Genomic DNA, 27623 nt, shown 5'->3' on the forward strand with positions numbered 1-27623 from the left:
GATGTTTTGTGGTGTCTTATTTCTGTCCGTTTAGGTCAAGGTGCACCTTCTATTTGAATTCCAAGATTCAAACTATCATAATAACTTTTGGCATTCTGTGCTGTCTGTATCAACCTCAGCAAAAGGATTTTGCAGAACTTTGTTGCATGCAGGTCAACAACTTCACCTCAGAAGAGGCTCCAGTTACCGTTACTCTATTTTCGAATGTGTGCACTTCCTGAAACAAAGCGCTCTTGTCCTGTTTAGTTAATCGGATAACCCCTCGGGTAGACATATCTTAAACGCCACTGTGGAAGTAATTGTAAAGTAGTTATGCTGACATGTAGAGGTGTAACAAAGACGTCCATTGATGTTAAGTCATTAAGCGCCAAATGATAACATATTCTGTGAAGCTTTCTCCATCTAGAGAACAATCAAAAATAATCACACATACAGTACATGTACCTGTTTGTTCTGGTTGGTCATTTGAAACTGCTCTGACATGCAGGCAGAATGTTCAGCTTTACTAATTTTTGGATTGTTTTAATTTCCCTAGAGGGCATGGTTTCTTTGGTACCGGTCCATGTGGTCTGTTAGACTATGTCTCATTCTCTTCTCTTTAATGCATCTTCATAAAAAGTGAAAGGACGACACACCGCTTCGTTTCATTAATGCGTTTTATTTCTCAGCCTCTCTGGTCTGTATTTGGGCTTGTTGTTCTGCAGTGGAGCACGTCAGTATTTAAATGCAACAAAAGCCCCTGCTGGTATGAGAGTGACAGACAGACTTCAGACACATGTGATCCATGATATCACATTCCAGAGGGGAGAATCAGTCTGGTGGAGTGAGAGATAGACAGACTACAGACACACAAGCATGTTGACCCAGACAAATGAGACCTAAACAAAATGAATCAGACAAAACAACAGAAAGACAACAACAACAACATGTAACCCCTCACTCCTCTATAAATACAGTAAAATAAGGGCACTCCCTCAGGAAACCTCATCACCATCTACTTCTCTCTTAAGGCCAAAACACACTGGCAGTTAATAACAGACAAGAGTTACGAAGTAAAAACTGCAGTGTAGTATATAAATTAAAAACAAACCAAAAGGCAGTGTAATATATAAATTAAAGACAATATTGCAGAAACTGTACTAAAGGGTTTTCCCACACGACATAATGCATACATTAATAAACATATCTACACTTAAACATGATCAAATTCATCAAAAGCTTCCGTGGGCAGCCATTTTAGGGTCTTTAGGGTTTTTTTCCCTGATAATGCAGATTTTTACACAATGTTGCAAATTCGGCGTCACTCATTTCCTATTCTGTCTGCAAACAAACAGGGTATTTTGTTACATCCAGATCTGAACTAAACAAACATTGCTGACAGTGTTTGGGTGACTAGCGTTTCTAGAGCTGACATTCTGATTCTCCAACATCACATGCTCAAAATTAGTGCTGTTAATTGATTTAAAACAAACAAACAGTTTCTGTTTTTCAATTCGTCACTTGCTTTCTTAAGACTGAAGCTTGTACTAAAGGATATTTAAATGTAAAATCACTGACTTAAATGTAGAATTAACACAAAGTTTGCATATTTAAATTCAAATACTAGTGTTTCATAGCGTCTTTTTTTAACTTTGAACACGTTTTCTTCTGTGAACTGCAGATTTCCACTGAAACCATCAAGGCCATCAATTGACTGTCAGCTTGAAAGGCATATTTGTTATATGCGTAGAATGTAAACTGTGAAGGGACTTTTATTCTGAAACTGGGATTGAGATGAAAACGTGGATAAACAGAGAAGAGAGACGGACATTTGAGGGGGGAGATACTTAGGAGGAAACTAGTGACTAGATAAGCCGGTCGGTAGTTAAAACAAGGTGTACAGCCCATTGGGTAAGTTGTAAATCGAAGTTCTCCATTAACTTGCAGGCTTGTGAATTCAACTAAGCTCCGTCTCAGATGTACTTTGGACGCCGTTAGATATTTTTTTATCATTTCAATGCACTAACAGAAATAACAAAACCGACGCAGCAGGCGTTCAAATTAATCGCAAAAATGAACACGTTCATTCTCATAGCACTAATACAAATACACAATCATATTACACCTTAAATGTGCAAAACCACTTCCCAAATAAGATTTTGCTGCTGATATGACAATAGACTGACCACTGCTCTACAATAACTTGTAACCGGTGATGTGTAGACAAGCACAGTCCCGCAACGCACCACTGGGAGGCGGGCGCACTAGCAAGGAGGCTTAAACCCACGGGTGCCAACTCGTTTCTGGGTGTCTGGGATTGAGGTTTACTCACTGCACAGCACTTTGCCAGCTGGCTGACGTTTCACATGCTGCCACTGAAAAATACCCCATTACTACTGCAACTAGATAAAAACATGAACGTTAGGAAGAGATTTTAAAATAACTGGGTGCGTTAAAAATAAAACGTCCATCATGATGCAATTGATACCATCATTTTCAATCTGTTCCTTAAAGTAAATATGTGGCCCAAGCCTTGTGTTACAACCGAGGTGAATAAGCATAGTATTAGAAGGTGCGACTACAAGCAGGTAACAATAACTCCCGACTTACTTTTCATAAATATATACATTTTTCTTCCTAAGTGGTTCTGATGGCGTTTGCCAGCTTCTCCTTCTTAAGTAAAGTCTGTGACATACAATCACAAGGTAGTACAGCACTTTGGAAGATTACCCACACCTCTGCTCGACTGCCTGATTCTTCAGGACTAGGTTAGGGTTCGTTTTTAGCTCTTTTGTATTTGAGACAATATTGTTCTTGTTTCCCCCCCCCCTCCCTCACACATTACACAAAGGCAACGTAAAAAAAAACCTAAAAATCAAACTATCTTTCACTTATTGTGTGGCTGTGTTTTGGATGAAGAATAACATAATCAGACACTAGAGCGCTTTTTGGTTGGTTGTCCTCCATTTCTTTCCAACTTCTCCACTTCTATTCAAGCTGAACGTTCCTGTCTCTTGAACACAGTCTCTCTTTCACTCTTCCAGTCACCTGTGGCATCCCTTCTGCAATGCTGAGGAGGCCTTCAGCTCAGCTCAGCTCTTCTCCTTGCGCGGGCTGCCCCCCTTCGGCCCCTCACTCTTGTGACTCAGTCTCTTCAGCACCTTCATGGGCTTGAACTTTGCCCCCTTCTTCTTATGCTCGTCTCCATCTTTGTGGAAGTCTGAAAAGGCAGAGGTGGGAGAGGTGTTGGCACAAGCACAAAAGGGAAACAATCTCCAAACAGAGAACCAAAAAAGAAATAATGTTCTCCTGGTTGGCTCACCTTTTTTCTTCAACATGGCCGCCAACAGCTTGTCCTCTTCCTCCTCCCTATGAAACAAAGGTCACGCAAAGGTCAAGCGGAGACAAACCTTCAACACCAACTGCAATACGGCCCAAGGGTAAGACATGCGATTACAGCACTGGACATTCTAGCTCTGTAACACTACCAAAGACGTGACGGATGCAGCCAGCCAGCTAACGTAAGGTCCTCAGATGGTTATGAGTAGCAGCTAACATGGGCACACAGCATGTCTTCTCACTCAAGGTTAATAGTTGGGAGTTGATGTGGGTGGGTGGGTGTGGAGGCATTGATTACCTCTGCCTGTCCTGATCCATGTTATTAATGATCAAGGGAGTTGATGTGGGTGGGTGTGGGTGTGGGGGCATTGATTACCTCTGCCTGTCCTGATCCATGTTGTTAATAATCTGGTTCCTCTGCTCAATGATGGTGACAAGCTCTGCCATCAGCTCCTTCTCTCGGTTCTTGTCCTCGTCTGTCCACTCTTTTTCTGTGGAGAGGCAGGGGATGGAGTCAGGGTTCCCAGCCATTTTCATTGACAAGATTTCAAAACGTTTTTTTTTTTTTTTTCAAGGAACCTAAATAACATTCCCATGACCTTTCACAACACATACAGAAAATTGGGTCCATTACTCCACAGGTTGGGCCTCATTGTTTCAAATGGGTTAGTTAGCCAAAACAAGTGGAAACTGTATCACACTGCAGAACACAATACAATAATTGATTTCATTAGACCTACATACGGCAGTGATTCCCCGAGTGGTTTTAATCAGCAGCGGTGCCCATGTGTGCGTGAACCTCATGAGCCTGTGATGCTGGACCCTCAGTACTTTTCTTCATAGAATATTTTTTACTTTTTTAGCAGTAGCCAATGCATGTCATGTTTATACATTATATAAATAAATTAACATATTTCATCTTCATTGCTTAGAAATATTTTTTTTATAAGTTATTTTTTTTTTCATATTTAGCTGTAGTACTGCACAATGCCATAGGCCTGCACTGATTGATGGTGCACGGCTACAAAAAAAAAAAACTCAAACAAAGCTCTTCTTAAGCAATAAGCCCCAAGAGGCCGTGGTTTGCGCCGATTTTAGAACAGGTAAGGGGAGTTGTTAGGCACGACGCGAAGCGGAGTGCTTAAAACCCCCTTACCTGTTCTAAAATCAGCGCAAACCACGGACTCGCGGGGCTTATTGCTTTTCTAAAACTGCTACTACAAATATTTGATTGGGGTTCATAAATAAAGACAATTCAATTTAAGAAACAATAGTTTAATGATAAACCGTCATTCTTCCGCCACTAAAAAAAATATAGTTCCTACATAAATCGTGCCTAGCAACCCTTGAAGCAACGCAACAGCCGAGATGGAACACTGTGTATGAAATGCGCTATATGAATACGCTGCGCAGTAATATGGAATGTTATCATATAATGTTATGAGGTCAAATTGTAAGGTTACGCTGGATTTTACAACGGCTTTTAGCCAATCACAATCAAGGATTTGAACAATCAGTTTTAGAAAAGTGGATAATTCAACACCTGGTAAATAAACTGGGCCAAATTTCATACCAAACAAATCGCTGGACAAATGATCAGATGAGATGCTATCGCTAGGTCTGGGATTTACTTTTTAGCCACCAAAGTGTTTTCCATGACCGTGGGAACCCTGTAATGCGGTCAGACTGATGGAATGGTAAACATGGTTTACCACACTCAGGGTTTCTGTTTTTTTGCCTGGTAACATTTATTTTAAAAACACAAATAACTCAAAAACTTAATGGACAAAATTGTTGCCTATTAACAGGCCATTAACAACCTACAGTCCTTTTTGTAGGTTAGTAGGGGGTGACTTATCATTCTTTCATCAAAGTGTTCATTATATTTGCGTTTGTAAAATAGACTGTTATTGAAATGTGACCTGTAAGATTAAAATTGCTACAGTAAAATGATTTGCTTCTGGACACCCGAATGGCAAGAAACCTCAACCACCCGGTGTCCTGGCTGTGTACGAGTCAATGTCAACATGCACACCTGGCTTGTTGAGGAGACAACGCAGTTCATACTCCACGTCTGCCTGTCTTTCCTCCAGATTCTGCTGTTTGGCCCTGAAAAGACACACAAAGACACACACACACACACACACTCTTAACAGATCTGCTACACTCAAAATCCACCCATTTCAAGGTTCTCCAGTGAAGCATGATTAGTATCCTTGTGCTGCCCACTCACGTGTAGACCAGCTCAGCCTCCCTGCGCACCAGCTGGTGTTTCTCATGGATCAGTGTGAACCAGTCTACCAGCAGGTGCTCCTCATCCTCATCTGAAACCATTCAGAAATCAACATTATTCAAACTCAGTCCACCTACAGAGTACATCTACAACTAGTCAATTGGACGCTGTGTATGTTTGCTCAATACAAATAATATATCAGGCTCTGTTGGCATTTGTTCACATATAGCTCTTCTTTCTTTTTATCTTTTTAGTTTTTTAAGAGTAAAATACACGTTCATACACATTCATACATATACTGACATCAAGGGCACATTGTTCATATAATGTATAACTTAGAATTAATTTGCTCTAAATATAACCTTCAACAGGAAAAAACAACTGGGTATGGATTGCATCCTCTCACACCAAGCTTCCTGTAGTTCCTCCGGCACTCAGCTCAGTTCCTCAGCTTCATTCCTGTTCGACCTCATCCCACTTTGTCTCTCTCTATTTGTCTCTCTCTATTTGTCTCTCTCTATTTGTCTCTCTCTATTTGTCTCTCTCTATTTGTCTCTCTCTCTCTCTCTCTCTCTCTCTCTCTCTCTCTCTCTCGAGCTGAGTGGACGTGCGAATGTGAGCTGCGAGAGACGCGTGAGTGAAACTGTTGTCTGTGACAGAGACTTTTCTTCTAACTTCATCTTCTGTGCGTTGCATTTGTTTATTTGTTTGTATATAGTATAATTATTTGTCAAAAAAGTTTTTGTGCGCTGTATTACTTAAGTTGCGGGGTGCGCTTCAGCGCTTGCTGGGCGACCACCTGCACCGCGTTAGCGAACAATGGAGTCTTTCGCGTGTTTGACGAGGTCTCACGCAATTAGAATTGAATCCCCGGTCGGAGTGGAAGAATGTTCCTTAGCTATTGGTGAAATTATTGGATATGAGCATGTGTTTTCGGGTTCACGCATGAATAAAGCCATTGTGCTGTTTTTAAGGTCAATTGCAAACGCTGACTTGGCTATCCAGCATGGCGTGGTAATTAGGGATTCTCTGATTCCCGTTTATCCCCTAAGTAGTCCCTCCCGAAAGATACTTCTTTCTAATGTTCCCCCCTTCCTCAGTGATGAGCAGATAATTAAAGAATTGTCTCGTTTTGGAAAAGTGGTGTCGCCGATAAGGAAGTTACCCGTTGGCTGTAAATCGGATAAATTAAAACATCTCCTGTCTTTCCGTAGGCAGGTTTACATGGTGCTCACTGGTAATAGGAGCGACCTAGATGTTAAAATAAGTTTCAATGTTGGTGGTTTCAGCTACCTTGTGTTTGTAACTTCAAACGTGACAATTAAGTGCTTCCGATGTGGGAAAGACGGACATCAGAGGCAGGACTGTGACAGGGGTGGGAACAAAGGCCAGGCTGGACAGGGAAATGCGCAAGAAGAAGCTGCACCTGCAGCAGATTCTGCGAAGCCTACGAGCGAGGCTACAACACCAGAGCCTACTACGGCTGATTCCCCGGTTAGCTCTCCCAAAGCATCCACAAATGGTTCATATACTGACGACACTACTGCCACAATGCCTGGTGATACTGAGACTCTCATGACTGGTCCTAATGTGCCTCCTCCTTCCGCAACCGAGTCATTAAAATCGGACTCACTTGCGGCCGAAGTGCCTGCGCCTCCCGTAGGGCATAGCCCTGAGACACCTGTTGAAACCGGGTTAGGGGAGGAGGGTGCTGGGGTGGAGACTGCTGATAAACCTGAGTCAGCCGAGGCCGTATCTGTACCTATCTCTGGTGGTCAGATTGCGCAGCCTCTTGATGAGTTGATACATAAGGAAGTCGCTGAAATGGAGACTGATTTTAAGAAACCGGCATGCAAAAGAAAATCGAAAGTTGAAGAAAACGAGCAAGTAAAGGTTAAAAAGGGAGAAGGTGGATTTGAAGGCGCAGCTGAGGCTGAGGACTACACCTCTGACTCTAGCTGGTCGGGTTGCTCTCAAACGGATTTATCAACGGTGGTTTATACAGCGGAAGAATTCATGCAGTTTCTCATAAAAACTAAGGGGCATAGAGAGGTCCGTGTTGTGGACTATTTTCCGAATAAGGAGCATTTTGTTAGGGATGGCACGTTCTGGTTGAGAGAGGGCGAGATCCCTAAGCCAGAGTATTTTCGGCTTCGGAAAAAAGTCGGTGAAGTGCGGAAAGAGTTGCGTAGCGGGAATGTTGCCAGCTGACTTGGCTGTTCTTTTTTTTGAAGCTGTCCCTAATGCTGCGAGCTCAACTAAACAGTCAAGATGATGACTTTTTCTTTTAGTACTATTAATGTAAATGGTGCAAGGGACATAAAAAAAAGGATGTTGCTTTACGACCTAATGAGGTTAAAGCGCATAGACGTGCTGTTTGCGCAAGAAACGCACAGCGACGGGAAAAATTAGATTGATTGGAAAAGGGAGTGGGATGGTTTGTCTGTTTTAAGTCACAAATCTTCGACAAGTGGCGGTGTGGCCATCTTATTTTCTAAGCATTTCATGCCACTTCACTTTGAAGTAGATGAGATTGTCAAAGGACACTGCTTAAAGGTTGTGGCCAAGTTTGAGGCTACTACTATGTCCTTTTTGAATATATACGCGCCCACAGTAGGGGCAGACAGGCTTTTGTTCCTTAATGCAGTTTCTGACTCTTTGAGTAAGCTAAATGCTGACTGTTTGCTTTTTTTAGCTGGTGACTTTAATTGTACTGAGAATGACTACTTGGACAGGAATCATTTGGAGCCACATTCTGCTTCTAAGAAGGCTCTCAAACAGATAATTGAAGCTCATGACCTGTGTGATGTCTGGAGGAATCTCCACCCAGACGTAAAACAGTTTACACGGACACACTGCAGAGACAATCACATGTCCCTGGCAAGGTTGGATAGAGTCTATGTCTTTACTCATCAGAATAGCTCTGTAAAGTCCTGTAGAATTTTTCCAGTTAGTTTCTCAGATCACTGTGCAGTTATCTGCTGTGCAAGTCTAACACCCTTTAAGCCTCGCAGTGCCTATTGGCATTTCAACGCAACTCTTGTAGAGGACAAACTTTTTTAGGAATTTTCACTTTATTTTGGGAGAACTTTAAAAAACAGAAAAGAACATACTCCTCCCTGCAACTGTGGTGGGACTGTGGAAAAGTCTTAATAAGGCAGCTTTGTCAGCAGTACACTCTAAATGTGACAAAAGACGTATCTCAGTCATTGAGGACTCTTGAAAAGGAAATTCTGGGCCTACAAGACTTAGTAGCATCCTCTCATAATGAAGAGCATATTAATGCTCTCAGGTGTAAAAAGAAAATGCTTGACGATTTATTAAATGTCAGGGCCCAAGGGGCTCTTGTACGTCCCGTCTCACTTTTGTGTGTGGATTTTAAAATTTTGTCTAAAACCCTGGCTACAAGAATGCGTAATGTAATTGGTCAAGTAGTTCATATTGATCAGACTTACTGCATACCTCAAAGATCAATTTTTGACAATGTTGCACTAATACGTGATTTCCTGGACTTTTCACGCTTAACTGGCATTAAGGCGGGTCTAATATCTCTAGACCAACAGAAAGCCTTTGATAGGGTTGAACATTCTTTTCTTTGGCAAACTCTTGAAGCCTTTGGTTTTGGTCCTGGATTCAGGGCCATGATTGAGACCATGTACAGAGGCATTGAAAGTGTGTTGAAAATCAATGGGGGGTTAAGTGCTCCCTTTAAAGTAAGCAGAGGAATCAGACAGGGGTGTGCCATGTCAGGAATGCTGTACTCCCTTGCTATCGAGCCTTTACTGCATAAGCTTCGAACTGAGTTACAAGGTTTTTCAATACCTCATTGTAATAGCAAACTGTGTCTGTCTGCATATGCAGATGATTTAATTGTTGTTGTGAATGGAAATGAAGATGTAAATAAGCTTGAATGTATTGTGCATGATTTTAAAAAGTTTTCATCAGCTGCAGTAAACTGGGCCAAAAGTGAAGCTTTGCTAATGGGGAACTGGGGTGGGCAGCCTCCCAGTTTACCTGGTGGGCTGGTTTGGAGAAAGGATGGGTTAAAGTATCTTGGTGTGTTTTTGGGTAATGATGTTTTTTTAAAGAAGAATTGGGAATGTGTTGTGGAAAAGGTCCAGGGTCGTCTTCAAAAATGGAGGTGGATCCTGCCTCAACTGTCATATAGGGGGCGGACACTAATAATAAACAACCTGGTGGCCTCTTCTCTGTGGCACAAGCTTGCCTGTGTGGACCCTCCTGCTGGGCTTTTGGCCCAAATTCAAAGACATTTAGTGGACTTCTTCTGGGATAAGTTCCACTGGGTCCCTCAAAGTGTGCTCTTTCTGCCCAAGGATGAGGGCGGGCAGGGTCTCATCAACCTAATCAGCAGACAAGCGACTTACCGTCTGCAGTTTGTCCAGAAACTTTTGTGGGGGCCGAGGGACCTGGTCTGGAGACCTCTCGCCCTGGCAATGCTACGCAGGGTGAATGGAATGCTGATAGACAATGCACTGTTCTTGATGGACCATAAGAGACTCAACCTGATTGAACTGTCATCCTTTTATCAGAGCTGCTTCAAGGCCTTTGGACTCTTTGGGCAAAGCTGGTCGGCAACCGCAACATCACTACACTGGCTGCTTGAAGAACCTGTTACTCTCGGAGCTCGGTTTGACTTGTGTGGGGAGGATACCCCAGGACTAACGAACATTCTGTGTGACTGTAATTGTTTTCAATTAAGAAATGTTATTGAAAAAGCAGGACATGATTTCAAGAATGCTGGGGCCTTGGCCTCTGCTTTAGGGGTGAGGTCTTTGAGGTATGCAAGCAGAGTACTTGCGAAACTGCGTGTTTTTTTGAATGATCGAGAGGGAGCCCTTTTAGAGGGTTACTGTTCGGGTAACATGTTGCCAAATGAAGATGATCCCTTTCCTGATTGTGTCTTAAGTACAGATTGGCTGGAGCCTGGTTACACTAGTCCCCTGCTTAATCTGGGAATTGATGAAAACCTGAATTTGGCCACTGCAAATGGGAAGGCAGTGTACAAGGTCATGGTGAAAGCCTTTAACAAAAACAATCTAAAGGGGCGCACTGATACAGTATGGAGGGAGAAGTTAGGGATTGATGGTAAAACTAGACCTGTTTGGAGAGTTTTCTACAAGCCACCATTGACCAAAAGGACAGGGGATCTTCAATGGAGGATATTGCATGGGGCCATAGCAGTTAATGCTGTTACGGCAGTCATGAACCCTGAGCTGAATGACAAGTGTTTATTCTGTAACGAAAGGGAAACTATCTTTCATTGCTTTATGGAATGTACCAGACTTATGCCTATGTTTATTTTTCTTAACAGTTTACTTAACCCTTTAGGGGTGGTGTGCTCTATGCAGAGCTTTGTACTTGGTTTCCCTTACAGTCAGAGGCGAAGAGCTAAATGTCAGCTGATCAATTTTATTGTTGGGCAAGCAAAGCTTGCCATATACTTGAGTAGGAAAAACTAAATGCGTCAAATGTTGGATTGCCATGTGGTACCTATTTTGAGGAATCTGATAATGTCAAGAGTCTCACTTGATTTTAGTTTTTATAAAGCCATGGATAATTTGGATAGTTTTGTTGAGCAGTGGTGCTGCGAAACTGCTGTGTGCTCAGTTGATAACGATGATTTAGTTTTTTGTTTTTGAGTTTTTTGTTTCCCATTGTTTTGGATAATGTGTAAAACTCTGTTTGCCCAATAAAGGTTTTTTTTTAAAAAATCAAAAAAAAAATTCTCAAAAATATAACCTTCAACAGGAAAAAACAACTGGGTATGGATTGCATCCTCTCACACCAAGCTTCCTGTAGTTCCTCCGGCACTCAGCTCAGTTCCTCAGCTTCATTCCTGTTCGACCTCATCCCACTTTGTCTCTCTCTATTTCTCTCTCTCTCTCTCTCTCTCTCTCTCTCTCTCTCTCTCTCTCTCTCTCTCTCTCTCTCTCTCTCTCTCTCTCTCTCTCTCTCTCTCTCTCTCTCTCTCTCTCTCTCTCTCTCTCTCTCTCTCTCTCTCTCTCTCTCTCTCTCTCTCTCTCTCTCTCTCTCTCTCTCTCTCTCTCTCTCTCTCTCTCTCTCTTCTCTCTCTCTCTCTCTCTCTCTCTCTCCTCTCTCTCTCTCTCTCTCTCTCTGCAATAGTTTCAGGTATAACAATGAAACACAGCATTTCAATGCAATTTTAACTGACAAAGCTAGCTATATATTAATATGCCATTAAGTCAGCTTTCTCATCAGTTGACTACTTGATACATAAGCTGGGTAGTGTAGATTTGTTTACTAGTGGCAACGGTTGCTAAGGAAAGAAGAATCATACTTTTAACCCACAGCACCTTGAAATGAATAGTTGAAGATGGTACGAATACATGCAGTTATTTGACATCCAATCAATTTCTATGGACCCGACGCTCAAGAAATAGAACCATGTTCTAAATACTGAAGTTGACGGGCATCAAACGGTGCCAGTGGGCGTTGGCCTTTACGCTTGCTTACATCCACTCCTCCACCCCTCACCATCCACTCCTCCACCCCTCACCATCCACCCCTCACCATCCACCATCCACCATCCACTCCTCACCATCCCTCACTCTCACCAGCCCTCCATCCATCCCTCACTCTCACCATCCATCCATCCATCCCTCACTCTCACCATCCATCCATCCTTCGCCCTCACCATCCATCCCTCCCTCACTCTCACCATTGCCACAGTCCCTGAGTCTCTTCTCCAGCTCCACGCCTCTCTGCTCCAGCTCGTCCAGCTGTCTTTCCAGCTCGCCCATCTCCCCATGAATGTCCTCCACTGGGATGTACTGGTCTGACTGCACCTGAACACACCCACATCACATCACATCACATCAGCCGTTTGACTCTTCCGTTTTTTTTTTACTGTTTTATTATAAAAAAAAAAAGAAGAAGTTTTAAGTCACAGTCCTGATATTTCTTATGCAGGATTTTATATATATATATATATATATATATACATATATAAAACCACAAAAAACATACTATGTGCATTCAATTTATCATACTAAATACATGTAGTGTCTTAAAATGTCCACTACATCTTTATCACACAACCTTATAGACCTGCAATTCACACCATGTTACATTATCCTTCAAAGAACCCTAAGACACTGATCCCTCCTGGTTCCTGACCTTGCGTTTGATGAGGGGGAACCCGTGCCCAGGAGCCGGGGGCCTAGCAGGGCGAGGACCCTTTGGGGGCCTGGAGGTGGGGGAGGCATGGGAGGGGGAGGCCTTCCTGTTGAAGGGGTTCTCCTTACAGGTGCGCTGGATGAGAAGTGGAGAGGGAGGGGGTGAGCAACAGCAAGAACTTCTACAGGAAGTACACTTCAACCTCATACCCCATGACCATCATTTACAGGCTAATAGACAACCGCCTCCAACATTACACAAGCTTACAATCATGATATTACCCATCATATTACACAAGCTCATCATATATTATATGGCATGCTATTAATACATCTACAATAAAGCATACTAATGAATCTTATGATCTAATGATCCAATGATCAAGCTGAATTGATTCAGATAGCTTGTGAGTAGACTCTGATCCCTCTCACCTTGGGGGTGGCTGCTGGAGAGGCCCCAGCAGATAGAGTACTGGGTGCAGTAGGGGGCCGAGGGGGTGGGGGCCTTGGTGCCTTGGCCCCTGCACTCCGATTGGTCTGTGGCGTGGCCGGGGCTGAGCTGGTATTGGTCGGGGACGCGGACGTGGGGGGCGGGGAGGGGCTTGGGGAGAGGCGCTGCTGCAAGTCTGAGGAGGGCGGAGAGGGGCCGCTGATGGAGGGCTCGGAGACGCTCTTGGTGAAGGGGTGCTCCTGCAGCGGCACGGAGGGCAGTGGTTTGGAGGGGACGTGGTCAGAGGAGGACGAGCAGAGGCTCTCTGTGCTCAGGGCTGGGGAGGGAGAGGCAGAGGAGGGCTGAGACAAGGGGGTAGCTGAGAAGGGGGGTTAGAAGAAGGGGAAGCAGGTGGAAGGATAGGAACCATTTTTTTTTACGTTCAACAAAAAGAGGAAAAGAAAAACGCAGGATGTGAAGGAAGGTCGGAAAAAAAGAACAGCAAGATGGAGAGACAAGCGGGAGAAAAACAATTAGGTGAATACAGACCAATGGAGTGATCCACATAATGGTTATGAAGCTCCACTACATATGGTAACTGGTAACTGACTAGTAATTAGCTAGTGCAAAAACTCCCTATGCCTTTAGGACCAAGCACCAAGCCGAGTATGGCTGACTGCTTTCAGCTCTGGGAGTGCAGCCAGTGTGTGCAACTGACCTGTAGGGGAGGGCCGTGGTGGGCGGGGGGCGGGTCGCTTCTTCCTGCCACTTCCTGGACTGACTGAGGGGGTGGGGCTAGGTCTGCGTGGAGGTGTGTCTGTGCCAGAGCCCTCTGTTGCCTGGGTGATGCTGTACCAGGGATGGTTGGTCACAACAGAGGGCGGCGCCAAGCTCTCTGCCTGCTCCTCTGCCAACTCCTCTTCCTCATCCTCATCATCGTCAAAGGGGTTGGTGGACTGTTGGGGCGTGGCCAGCCTAGAACCTTCGTCTTTGAGGGAAGGAACGGAGCCAGCGGGCTGAGATACACCGAGACCAGGACGAGGGGGAGGGGGCGGCTTCCTCTTGGGCTCTGACTGGACGAGGGCCAGCCAGGGCGGGTCTTTGGGTTTGGGAGTGACACTGGATTGGCTGGAGCTGGTATGGGGTGAGACAAATGGGCAGCAGACATGACCAGATGTATGAGGCCACGAGAACAAACATACAGAGGCAATCAGACGTACATCGGGACGGATGAACGAGGTGAGGGAAGCCCACAGTATGCTGGGTGTCAGCCTTTCTTACCTTCCAGGGGAGTGTGATCGCTCACGGGGGACAGGGACTGATCGCCTGCGATCGCCTGGGTCCCCTGGTGGAGAAAGCAAAGCAGGTCATGACCACCAACTAACATCCAGACCTTTAACTAAGTAGAACTATCTAACCACCCAAGACAATACAGACAATGGACAATGTCCAAAGGGTGATGATGCTGATTATCTGCTTGTCGGTTACACAACCAGTAGAGTTACCAGAGGAAGGGCAAGGATATAATAAAGATAAGATAACTAATTCAGAGACAAGATGCTCTACTGTATATTCTCTGATTATAGTTGACAGTTCAGACAAAATTCTACTGCAGCTAACAGGCAAGGATAGTTATGGCCATAGCAAAGGTATTTGACAACACATCAAACCAGTGCCTTGTGTGGGATTTAATGGAAACCAGTGCCGTGTGTGAGATTTAATGTAAATCAGTGCCGTGTGTGTGATTTAATGTAAATGCCTGGCAGTCGTGTCTGGTAGGCCCATCCTAAAGACATACATCTGAGTCTGCCAAATTACTTCTTTCACCTTGTCATAGGTCAGTTTAGCACATGATCACAATAATGAATTAAATACTTATGGCAAAACAATATCACTAGTTGGGAATTTGATCACCATATTCTTCATTTCCCTTTATAATCAAATTACACTGCACTTTACCCAACGTGTTAACATTCACTCAACATCTGGACCTAGCTGCAGAATCTGTGTGATTAAATGACAATAATCCCGCTAACCGTTTACTGCTGGACTGTGTGCCACCCGAGGCTGGATGTTCCTCGGGGCCGGGCGTGGAGGAGGGGTGAGTTCAGCCGCCCGTCGTGGGGTGGGCACAGGCTTGCTCTCAGGGACGCCTCGGTCCAGGGGAGCAGGGGGAAGGTCACCATTTGATGCATGTTCTACTGGCTTCGGTGCATCTTCCTCCTGTGCCCTCCTCTCCTCCTCTTCTTCCTCCTCCTCCTCGTTGTCAGTGTCGTCGAAGGGATTGGGGGGAGTGGAAGGCTCCGGCTTCGCCTCTTCCTTTGCACTTTGGTGCGTTTCTCCTCCTCCCTCAGCATTCTTTTCTTTCACTGTCTCCATAGAGTCTGATTTGCTGGCTGAGTCTGGTAGGGGTGTGGCCTGAGGACTATCAACACTCTCAGTGGGTGCTGGTCTCTCCAAGCTCCTCCCACTGGGAGGGGTTTCAGGTATTTTTGGATAAAACCTTGAAGGAATTCCTGGCTTTTTACTAAGATCCGGTCTGCCATTCTGATTGGCTGAGGAGGACCGGGAGAAGTGATGTGTGCAGACCAGGGAACCTGCATCACTTCCTGGTTTGTAAGATCCTGGGAGCAAGGTGCTGCTACACTCCTTGCATCTGAAAATGTAATCAGAGTTGATAATGTTGTAAGCAGTTCATCTAAAAGAAACTCTTAATTTCAATAAATTCAGATCATCTAATATGAACATTATGAAACTTGAACAATTACATGAGTTTTCATTTTTGTTTAGTTTTTGGTTCAGTTTTGTTTGTCTTTTACATCTTAACTGTCTAAAAACTGATTTGGCTCAAAGACATAAACAGTTAAACACACACATTTAAAACACGGCAGATCAGTGCAGGTCTCGGTTCATTTAAATCTGTCTGCTGGGTGCAGTCTTCGATGGGGGTGTTTGAAACAAGCTGACCATTCACCTGAAACAGTTACGGTGGTAGAGCTTGCCGTCGACCAGGAACCTCTGCACCAGGTGCACGTGCTTCCCACAGGCAGCGCAGGTGCTGCTCAGAGTGCTGCGTCTGGAGGAGCCGGTTGCGCCCGTCTGTGCAGACGCAGCCAGGAGACCAGACAGGAGGAGGGAGGCGGAGTAGGAGGTGGAGGAGGAGGTGGGTTGTTTTATGGTAGGGAGGGCGGGGAGATCAAATGGAGAGTCAGGATCAAACAACCGGAACCGATTGGTAATGTCATATCATGTTTATTTGTTTGGAACTCTTTTTTGTTGTTGTTGTTGTTTATTATCTGTTACCGTCAGTGACAGGGCATTTGAAAAACAAGCCTGTTGCCTCTTGTGTTTGTTTTGATTCAATACAATGTCATTGGCTTGGTGAGAAGTATCCCTACTGAAATGACATCCGTCAGAAATTAGCTGGGTAAGCTGCAGCTTTGCTGTGTGCTCATTCGGTAGAGTTAGTAGCACGATTCCAAAACTAAAGCACACAAGACTAAAACAGAACACTATAAAAATTAAGGTTAGTGTGGCAGAAAGAGTTAAAGTGTGGAGGTAAAGAGTTAAAAAAAATGAACTGACCTAACTGATTTGACACCCCCCTACAGCAACCCCCCATTCCTACTGTCTAGGTACAGGATCACAGAGAGGCGGGGAAATCAGAGACGAGGAAGATGAAGAAGAGGAAGAGTAGGAAGAGGAAGAGGAGGAGGGAGAGGAGCGGATCTTCTGCTAGGGAGAGGATTAAGTCAGAGGACAGGAGAGATGGGGAGGGGGGGGTGCATGCGGAACAGAAGACGGAAGAGACAGAGACAGAGAGAGAGAGAGAGAGAGAATGAGGAAGAGTCTCTTTACAGATTTGAAAGTGTGACAGGAATTATCACCAGAGCATTCACGTCATGTCACGCCACACAGATATGGCCACCACATGCAATCTAGTCGTTGCTCTCTCCCGCCCCAAAGGTCGGATGCACGTCATGGCCGACATGTGAGGCTGAGCAGTGCTGCTCCCTTTCCAAGCAACCAGTGCCAGGAACATCAAGATATTTTAGTGTGGCAGAGGGCTCGAATCAGTCAAATGTCACCCAGGCAAAATATCCACTGAAACTGGCTCCTGCGTTGGTTTCCTTTCTTCAAAATCGATGTAACCACATATGCAGCTGACAGTGAAATACCTCATTTAATCCTTGGCTTATAACTAAAGGCAGATGGGTTTTCATAGTCAGTGCTGACCACTAGGGCTACACATCACGAGGGAGTACATGCCAGTATGGATAGCTCATACTTAAGAACTAAGGCCATTTATTTCTCTGGGTAGTGGAATGTTTTCCAGGCAAACAGGGCCGATCAACAGAATTCTCCATGCTGAATAGCAGCCCACGCGTGTTATTTCAGTTTGTGTCGAGAAATTGAGGGCATGCTTTGAAACCATGCAAGCAGATAGTTAGTGAGGTCAAATGAGGTCTGACTGCAAGTGACTGCGTGTAACAACACCGTCTGCAAGCGGCGTTACGAGACTGAAGTTCTGCTTACCTCCGGCTCTACCACTCTGTCTCCAAGAGGGGCGACCAGTCTCTTCAGAGCTGGTTCTATTTGGCCAGTACCACTGGGTCTCTTCTGGGAGGGGGGATTGGCTGGGAACATAATCAAGGATGGCCGTGATTTCTCAAGAGCCTTTACACTAAATAAGGTCTGAGAAGGTGGTCTGACAAGGTGGTCTGACAGGTGATTGAAAAAGTACACAAGGTTTGAAGCATGTACCGACAGTGGCGAACAGATTAGCTATTCTTTGTGATTTTTTTGCACTCACCATGTGTCTTGTTGGTGAAGAAGTTGTAGTACTGAGACACGTAAGTGATGATGCTTAACCGGTCAGGCACTTTCATGGACACCATGTCTTCCGGGTCCAGCAAAGCAGGAATACCAAGCTCTAACTCAGCCACCTCAAATGCCTGAGGAGACAAACGGTGGGATTAAATACAGACATGACCAGTAGACAATGTTCTCATTCCTACAGGGGGCTGAGTCATCATGGTGGTGATCTTAGTTATTTGGAAAAGGACAAACATCATGAGGTGTCGGCAGGGCCGGATTAAGACAATGGGCTTTAGGGGCTGCAGCCCTGGGCCTCGCCACCAGGGGGGCCTCAGGTTGCCCGATGTCGAGTGAGTCAATGGCACCACGCATAATATTAGAAACATTCAGAGTGAAACAAATTATAATGCACGGTCAAAGAAAGCACGAGAGTGGGGCCAAAAAAACTGGTCCGTGGACCGTGACCCTCTTATCGCAAAAGGCCTCAAGTGCAAAGTAAGACTGAAGAAGATAAATACACATTTCTAAACTTTGCTTTGGTTCGCACCACATCGCATTAGGACAGGGATAAACGCTTTTAATAACGTGCTTTCAAATACGATGATGCAGGTAACAAGCCAGGCTTCCCGGTTCCATCTAAATAGGCCTAATAAAACGTAAATTCTCTCAGCAATTGAAGATGTAGGCATATGAGTTCTTATCCTCACGCATATCGCTGCAGATTAGGCTAATTCATTGAAAATTGTAGACAAATTATTTGCAAGCCAGTTAGACATAGCTAAGTGAAATGTTTGAGCTTAGCTATAGAATCTTCCATTTTCACAGTCATGGTCAAATATAAGTGTAAAGGTTTTTTGTCAGATCAGCAGGACTAAATAGGTTCTATGCTCAATCCAGTTTGTGAGGTATTGAGCAATCTGAGATGAGACACAGCTCGTCGTTGCCTCATCGTCTTGCTGTCTTCTGTCTGTTTGAACAGGACATGCGCAAATTTTGATTATAAAACTGCTCGAAATGATTGGAATCATGCAGAAAATAAATTTATATCACAGACCAGTAGAAAATATTTATTTCCTTTGTTATTTGTCGTTATTTGTTTTTTTACTTTAATGATGATGATGCTCTGCCTCCCCTGACCACACGTCCGTGCTCTCGCATAGAAACGTGGTCGCGGAGCCAAGCTGTTGCTTCACTAATAGGCATATGCTTAATCAATTCGTTATTTCATTCCCTGGCTATTTAGCCTTGTTTTTGCTTTTGAATGAATAGAAATATGTATACATTTACATTATTGGTTTATTATTGTCTACAGTGTAGTCTACTACACACATACATTTTATCCTTGGCTTTAAACTGATCATATTTATAGAGTGGTTCTGTGGACTTTAAAGCACTGATGTGACAGTGCACCTGGCGTGGGTTTGTGTGCGTGTCATGATGTGCGCCAGGGCGATAGGGGCCTCATCCTGGTAATTAGCCCTAGGCCTCAAAATGTCTTAATCCGGCCCTGGGTGTCGGACATAGATGGCAGATCCGTAATTGGAAGTCCTGCGCTGTATTATAAAGAGCCAATCAGGTTCTCAGAAAAGACATAAATGACCCCTGAACATTCTGTTTATTTCCACCGTCACTATAGCAATAGCCACAAAGCGAAATATGGCGCATGCACAGTAAGCAAATCAACCCCCCCAAAAGTATTTTTTACTGAAACATAGTTTATGCTGTTTAAATTTAAAGGACAATTCTAGGTATGCACTTTTACAGTTTGTTTGACCATTCCTTGTGGAGTCTCTCCAGACATAAATCTTGCTTGTCTAAAATAATTGCCAAGATGGCTGCCGGATGGTGAGACTTGTTTATAAGTTCTTTGACTAGGGTACATCGAACCCTTTTCCAGATGACTCACACATTTCAGAGACCCACTTAGTACAGATTATAGGTTTATTATGAATCATTTTAGATCACCTCAAATAGCAACTTTAATGGGACAGAGGCATGACTTATGTTCACTGTCCATTAGGATCATCTCCTGCTAGTACGAGCAGTTGGAGTCTTTGGTGTCTTTCACTGGTAAATCAGTCCCTACAGGATTTTCCCCCCATTATTTCTAAAATTGTGTGAGATATTTTGAGGAATTTAGTGTCTGCACTTAAACCAAAAATATATCCAAATATACTAGAAAAAATATGAATGAACGATCGAAAATCACAGATATTCTCATATTTTTGTGGACTATGGACTTCTGCGGAGAAAAGACTGGATAAGAGTACGGATTAGAGCAGTGAATACAACTTTTGCCTCCACAAAAAGTCAACCTGGGTTTATTTCCCATTATATCTTCATTGCCTCAGACATCTGCTGAATACTTTACTTTTACCTTGAATCAGTTGATGTTGTCACAAAGTTACAAGTCAACGTCACGGTCAGCAAGCGAATTTCTAATACCAAGTTAACTTCACTGCGGTTGTCAATCAATCACACATCATGAGACACCAAACGAGTGAGATATTAAGGTTATCATCAGGAGACCAGAGAGGCTTATTTTCAGAAATGTTCTGCAAGAAATAAGAAACTAGTAGGTATGTAGCTTCACAAAATAATGTTGTAATTAGTTGATTTTGCATTGAATTTGCAAATCACAGCATCGCAAAGAAAATGGTCGCGGATCATGTAAAGGGCACCTTCCAGTTTCCCATAATTGTCTGAGACTAAAAGGGAAGCTGTACATTGTAATAGAACATAACAAAAATGTTCTCTCTCCCTTATAGCATGATCCAATTGCTGATGGATGTGGAAATGTTGCTCCTCACCACCACTACTCCTCCTCCTCATCTACGCATATGGACAGCCAAACTCTACCCATTTCACTCTGTCTTTTCTTTCTCTCCTAGTCTAGACTATCTTTGCTATGGGACGCCGCTGTAGTCTCTTCAGCCAATATACCCATAGAAACCCTCTGCCCACTGCACCCATCACCACCGTATTCTTACTCTACCCCATACTCTATGCTAGCATTTATATGCAATATATATTATTGCCACCACAGTCATGTTTTTCTGTTCCTACTCTCCTTACCCCTGTAACTAGCGGTGGGAATCTCTTGGCACCTCACGATTCGATTCCGATTCAGGTCAACAATTTGATTCTAAACCGATTATAGATGATTAATTCTTAACCGATAAAACGGTTAACGATGCATCTCGATTTTTTAAATATTCAAATTATGAACTTTTCTGAATTGAGACAAAAATGGTTCTAGAGAGAAATCGAAGAATACATTTTTCCCCACCCCTACCTGTAACAGTTACCCTATGAGCACAGTGTATACCCACTAAGCTTTTTTTGTTTCATGTATACCACCTGTGTATATATATTGTGAATCTACCAAATGCATGCTGTATACAACACTTGTTGTTTCCCTTCCCCTTCTGCCACACAACCCTTCCCCCATCATCCCCTTCCTATACACCCGGCCGACCTCATGCAGATGGGTCCCCCCTTATGTGCCGTGGTTCTGCTTAAGGTTCCTTCCTGACTAACAGGGAGTTTTTCCTTGCCCCTGTTGCCATTGTGCTTGCACTAAGGGGGTCCAGGCTCTGGGCTGTGTAAAGCGCCTTGAGACCATTTTAATTGTTCTGGCGCTATATAAATAAAATTGAATTGAATTGAATACAATTATTAACGCCTTCAAAGTTTATGCAGCACGAGTTATGATTCACTAACAGAGACATTTTTTATTTTAATTTTTTTACATCCTCAATGTCCATTTTAAAATATCCTCTTTCATTTTTTTTCAGCTCCTCTTTCATTTTTTTCTTTATTTATTCATAATTTAATCTCGAATCCTTGTGATTTTAGGCTACACACAAATCTGTACAATTTCTCTAAAATAGTTTCAAGCTAAAGCTTAAATTATTCACTTCACCATTCTCTGAAACTAAACTACCTTTCTATGCTATGACCAACTACTGAGAAAATAAAAACTACGTCACATAGGCCGCACTGAACACAGAGATTTACAAACAGGAAAATGGATCATTGTAACGGAATCTTTTCTTCTCTCTTCTCCAGCTCCCTCTAAACTTAGACCTATTTCAGATAGCGAAAGATGGTATGTATAGAGTATACAACTCAAGCTAAACACACACATTTACACTCCCAGGCTGTAGTGTCGTTTACATGGAGCCTAGTTTGTCAAACTGATACGGATAGCTAATACAGATAGCCCTATCATCCATACGAACACTCTCTATCCGCACCTCGTTTCTGCAACGATCGCAGTCCGGGGTAGAAAGTGAGTAGATTTGAATCGGTACGGGGGCTGGTGTTCGTCTGCACGGTTTCACGCAACCTCATGACGTCACTGCCCCACGTGATCTTTTCCGCCATCTCCAACCAGTATAAAAATAACTTGTTCTCCCTCAAAATCTCACTCATGGTGGGCCTCGAATTCACTAACATTAACCCAGTCTTCTGATTTTTGATTAGCCCCCTATCTTGATCTAATTCTTCTTATTCAGACGTAACATAACTTTCATGACCACAAATATAAATTGGCCAGCGATTTAATTTGCTTTTTTATTCATAAATGTATGTAAAATGCTCGGAGCAATGCATCATGGGAGATGGGATGACAGACATGTCATGTTACTGTTCCAAACTCTTTATTATCAATAGAAAAAAGAATTCATTTTCGCATATCCTTTAGTCTGACCACTGATTTTATTAACCATCATAATGTAATGTTGTTAATTGGAGCTTGAATGTCTTGTGTAATTTGTTTATCCGTTTGCTGCTTCCTTTACCTTGTGCTTTTGAGTCTCTTCTTCTAGGTTTTTCACGTTTTTTCAGTTGTGTAAATAAAGCGCTAAAGCGCCACCCACAGGCGTGAGGTATGTACTACAGTCGGTTCACCACAATCTGCTGCCTCCGTGTTTACGCAAATCTGTCGTTGCCAGCCTCCGTATGTACGAAATTAAAAGATTCGATTGGTGTGAAAAGTAAATCCGATTCGGAGGCCCTAGACTTCGTGTGCATTGCACCTAAGTGTCATGCAACAGCATCTACTGATAGTATGTGACATTCCACACCTGATGACTAACTGCTCTTGCTTCATGTTCTTCACACACACACAAGCTTCAAAACACGAGGTGGTGAAGCTGGGACACAGAGCTTACGGGGAGTCTCTAATGAACGTGTTAAAAAGTTGAGGTCACCACTTACGGGCTCACACCCAATTTTACACGGTGTCATCAGCTAGACTAGACACGGCAGAAGCACCAACAGCGCAGAGAGCAGATATGACTCACCAGACGGTTGTTCTCGTAGACATTTTCTCTGGAGAGGGAGTCAAAGTCACTAGAGGGAGAAGGCAGACAGAAATGAGGGAGACAGAATTACATGACAAGACTTCACGTCAACATTTGCACTAGATTAGATGTATGTGCTGAGCCACAATTATTGTTGTCTGACAGGCATCAGGACTGAATTTGCCCTTCAAAAATCAAATGGAACATCTAGCAGGGACCATCACATATTAAGCTTAGCCAACCCCCCCCCCCCATCAAACAGAGCTTTAATTCAGAATTAATAATCAATTGTTCAATATGTTTTGAGGTAGTGAATATCAGACCAACACTAGTCTGATTTATCATTTAATTCTTTCAACTAAATTCTACAGCATGATCCCAAATATAATGGGAAAGAGATAGTATTATCATACTATTTGAAGTTGGCATACTACAAGATTTGCAATTTGCAGTTTATTCATGAAGGGTCATTACCATCAACCATAAGCCAACTACCACATAAACAGCTGCACGGCCAGCCCCCGCAGCTGTCTTAGAGCTGAATACAGAAGATGCAACTTTCTCTGACCACGCCTGTCCTCTCCACAGCCCAAGATGGAAATCTTACAGTCACCCTTCACACAAATACAGTCATTCATTCATTCAAACGGCGACAAGGCGGCCGGCAGCACAATAATACCCAGCAAGAGGTTCCGTAACAGGGGGGGAAATCTGACCCACGGTAAAGGAGCTCTCGCATGCTGCTGTGTGGGCCCACGGAAGCTTCCACTGGCTTCTTTGCGGAACAAAGCGCCCTCTGTAAGCAGTGGCTAATCTAACTCCCGTGTCCATAAATGCATTGAGCCAAACCCGGCTAAACTTGGCCAGGTTACACGGCCAGCCTGCAAAAAAGCACCTTTCTGCACTAAAGTTGGCGAAGCCTGCCACCATCATAATTCAACAACACGTAAACCTCCTACTCCTACTCCTCCTCCACCTCATCCTTGGTGAGTGGTTGTGACTGTCGCACTGCTGAAGGACAGGAGATTAGCAGACACAGCGTCTGCTAAGAGCATTAGAGTAAACACTGCGAGCATGAGTCAGAGTCAGAGTCAGACTGCAGTGCAGATACAGTGAAGAGTTTGAGGACGCCGTGTATGTGTGGGGTGTCATAGGAAGGTGGGGTGAAACTGGAACTATGACAGGCCCCAACAGGCCCCTGACTTCACGTGTCAGCTGTTCCCTTTGCTCAGATCTGCCAGCCCCGTCCAGCAGCAGCAGCCACATGATTTAAAGCTGAGCAGGCTGGCGCCATGACACAGTGTTTGGGGAGAGATGGTGTGCGGTCGACGGTGCCACAGCTCAGCAAAATACTACTAGTTGTATTGAGGTTAATCATTCTTTTTTTGTTATTGTGGCTGCACACATCATCAGCAGCAAAGGATTGTGCTGGCAAGGGAAAAGGAGTGAAAAATGAGAAACAGGGAGACAGCCTTACAACTGATGAGACACAACTCAGAGAAAACAGAACGCTTAAAACGGAACGGAAAGGTTAAATAAGGAAACAGCGAGAGGCCTGAGTGAGAGAGAGTTTCAGTGCATGTGAAGTTGCTACCGGAAAGGTAGAGAAGACCGGTAAAAAAAACTCAGATCTATCAAACACAACTGTTATGTTGTGACTGTAATATATGGCAGGCCATGACACCCCTTTAAAGAGGTGGCCCAATTCCTGCACTCCACAATTATGGCTGAGTCAAAATAACACTGACACAGACTCAATAAGAGAGGGCAAGCTACACATCCTCTGTATTGTGGAAATGGTTATAACATAAGCTGCAGAAAAGCTGAATACTGTAATGCAGTACATACTTGAACAGATGTAAAAAAAAATACAAATAAAAAAAAGAATGTCAACAGGGACAAGTTATCTGCCAGAAATCAATCCATTCCTGCCTACGAAAAGCATTCATTCATGGTGCCATTTCTCAAAGCACTACAGTGGAGTACTAATGTTCTGTCGGACATGACGACGCTGACTGCTGGGTGCAGTGCACTCTGTGGTGCAGGATTAAATAGGGCAAGGAGCCAAATGTAAAGTGACAGGCTGAGGCCCTGACTGTGGATTACCCTGACGAACTGTCGATCTAGATCAGTCTTAGGGGACAAGGCCTACGCATGTCTCCCTTTCACGTATAATGATGCTGTTTAACTCCTGCCTTGATGGCTTCACTTCCATCTCTCTCTCTCTCTGTCTTACTCTCTTTGTGGACCCTCTCCCCTCATACACCACTCTGGTACAGTAGAGCTGATCATACACTTTGGATTCTATAAAAATGTAAATTGTTCAGCAACTGACTGGCACGTTCAATGAAATACATTGACAGAAAACCCAAAAAACAGCAGTGAACAGCCTGGGAGAAATCCTCTGGTCACATCGGTTTGTCTGCTGTCAAATCTGGGCTGTACTGTACTGTTGATACAGCAACTCTGTGCCCTTGTGGTACATGACTGCCTGACTGCCGCAGTCTGGGATGGGGCTAGTTGAGTACACAGGGCGCTGGCGGTGTTGTTACAGTAGGGATGTGGACATCACAGAAGATTATACACGGTACATTGAGTTTTCCCGCCTTACCATTAGGAGCGAGTGCAAGTACCTCAAGTTTCGTAAACTTGTTCAAGGCTAACAAGGCTCTGGGGAATGGACTCCCGTTCGGGTATCAAGGTTAGCAGACTAGTTGGGTCGCCCCTAAATGACAAGCACACGGTCTTCGTTTTAAGCTCATTTGGAACTTACAAATAAGCGCAGCAGGGCAAGACAACCCAAGACAGCACCACGTTTTCCAGACAATGCATGAGCCAAGAACTCCAAATAGAGTGGCTTATCCGGCTACGTGGTGTCAAGTTTAAGTCAACTCTCGCATCCTAAAGTCTACAGTGAACCAGCCCAACCGGCAGGTCACACGATTTAGAGAGCTAATCCTGTAGACATCTTGAGAACAGCCTATGCTTTGCCAACAGGTTCCCCTCACTAAATAAATAATTATCTTATCGCAATGTGTCTGTTCGCTGGCCATGTCAGGATTAACCTTAACTTTACGTAAGAGGGGATATTTGCGTATACAGGCCAAGAACTTATATTGTATGAATTTCTGCTCCAAAACATTCTGTATCAAGGTAACATGATTTCTAGTATATACAGATAAAGAGAAGTCTAGCTGTTAGTCAACTATGGTCTTGGGTGAGTCAAGCTAGATCAAACATCTATCAGATATTGGCACGCAGGCCATGTCCACACTGGCATTAACGCATGGAATTGATTTGATTTGAATTTGTTTCATGCAGAGCACGTACGTAGATCGTTCTTTTTACATGTCACTATACCCAACATTGCACCCTAGAATTTGTTGTCTCCCCACCTGAATATCGACATGGGACAATGTGCTGGCTGTGATTCACATCTGTGTACAACGTCATTGCCTCACATAACATTGCCTAGATCACAGACAGGCTGGACATCGCAAGGTGTCACCACCCTGACAGCTTTGAGGATATGCTACAAATGTAATATTTTTAAACACAATGTTGTATACACTTACATCAAATCCGGTCTGTGTCTGTGGATAATGGCACAAAACGCCAGGCCATCTCTGAAGGACGTCGTCATATCCCTTATGTCCACATCGTTGTAACTCTCGCATTGTATCTTACACCACTCTTGAAGAGCTTTAAGAGACCCCATTATTAAAAATGCACTTACAAAGAAGAAAGAAAGTCTCTTTGTTTAGCGGTGTCGCACGATCCAGATTCAGCAAGGCAAAATCAAAGTTACACAGAGCGTGTTGGTGAGCCAACACCCGATATCACTTCTAAGACTTCGCACAAGGTTGGGTAATTTAACGTTAGCCGGTCGACAAATGCAGGTCACCAAATCATGTTCGTTCATGTAATCTGAAGATGGTCATTTAGGCGACGTGAGAAACATCCACCCAAAAACATGATATGTATTCAAAAGAAGAAAAAAAACAGCCCGTTCTTGCTGCCATCTAGCATCGACCATTTCTGGCTCAGGCTTGAAAAGACTCAGCTAGCAATGTCAGATTAACGTTGAGTTAACGTAGCGAACTGGCCAACCCAAGCAATTACCCATGGTTGCGTCAATTCAAACGTATAGCAAAAACAAAATTGAAAGTTTCAGACTGCAGAACGCATAGCTCAGAACTTAATATGAGCGCAGTGTACGTAATGATATGCAGTTGCCTTTGTTGTAAATGCCTGCACTCGTATGTGGACAACTTTGAGCCAAACTCGAGTTGCTAGGGACAAGGTAACATTTCTTAGCTTGCTAGCACTAGCTGTGTTAGCTCAACACAACAGCCTGG

General features: G+C 43.8%; 1 protein-coding gene across 1 annotated transcript; it reads right to left on the bottom strand.

Annotated features, from left to right (window-relative positions):
• Positions 1-693: 693 nt before the first annotated feature.
• Positions 694-27529, bottom strand: micall1a (MICAL-like 1a). Its single transcript, XM_080833478.1, has 16 exons — positions 26841-27529; positions 23266-23314; positions 17952-18093; positions 17675-17775; positions 16113-16237; positions 15175-15794; positions 14420-14483; positions 13857-14272; positions 13141-13475; positions 12710-12844; positions 12252-12378; positions 5552-5642; positions 5354-5427; positions 3695-3809; positions 3302-3348; positions 694-3199 (listed from the first exon to the last, which is right to left on the bottom strand). Exons 1-16 carry the CDS (start codon positions 26981-26983, stop codon positions 3072-3074), a joined length of 2712 nt encoding a protein of 903 aa, XP_080689604.1. The 5' UTR covers positions 26984-27529; the 3' UTR covers positions 694-3071.
• Between the last annotated feature and the right edge of the window lie 94 nt (positions 27530-27623).

This window comes from Sprattus sprattus (genome assembly GCF_963457725.1).
Source record: "Sprattus sprattus genome assembly, chromosome: 1".
Classification (NCBI taxonomy): domain Eukaryota; kingdom Metazoa; phylum Chordata; class Actinopteri; order Clupeiformes; family Clupeidae; genus Sprattus; species Sprattus sprattus.

Excerpts from the sequence above, each read along its gene's own strand:
- micall1a (XM_080833478.1), bottom strand. The coding sequence starts at position 26,983 with ATGGGGTCTCTTAAAGCTCTTCAAGAGTGGTGTAAGATACAATGCGAG. Across the intron at positions 14,273-14,419 it reads CGATCACACTCCCCTGGAAG|CTCCAGCCAATCCAGTGTCA; the intron begins GTAAGAAAGGCT and ends ACCCCATACCAG. Across the intron at positions 12,379-12,709 it reads TCCCCCTCATCAAACGCAAG|GTGCAGTCAGACCAGTACAT; the intron begins GTCAGGAACCAG and ends GGGTGTGTTCAG.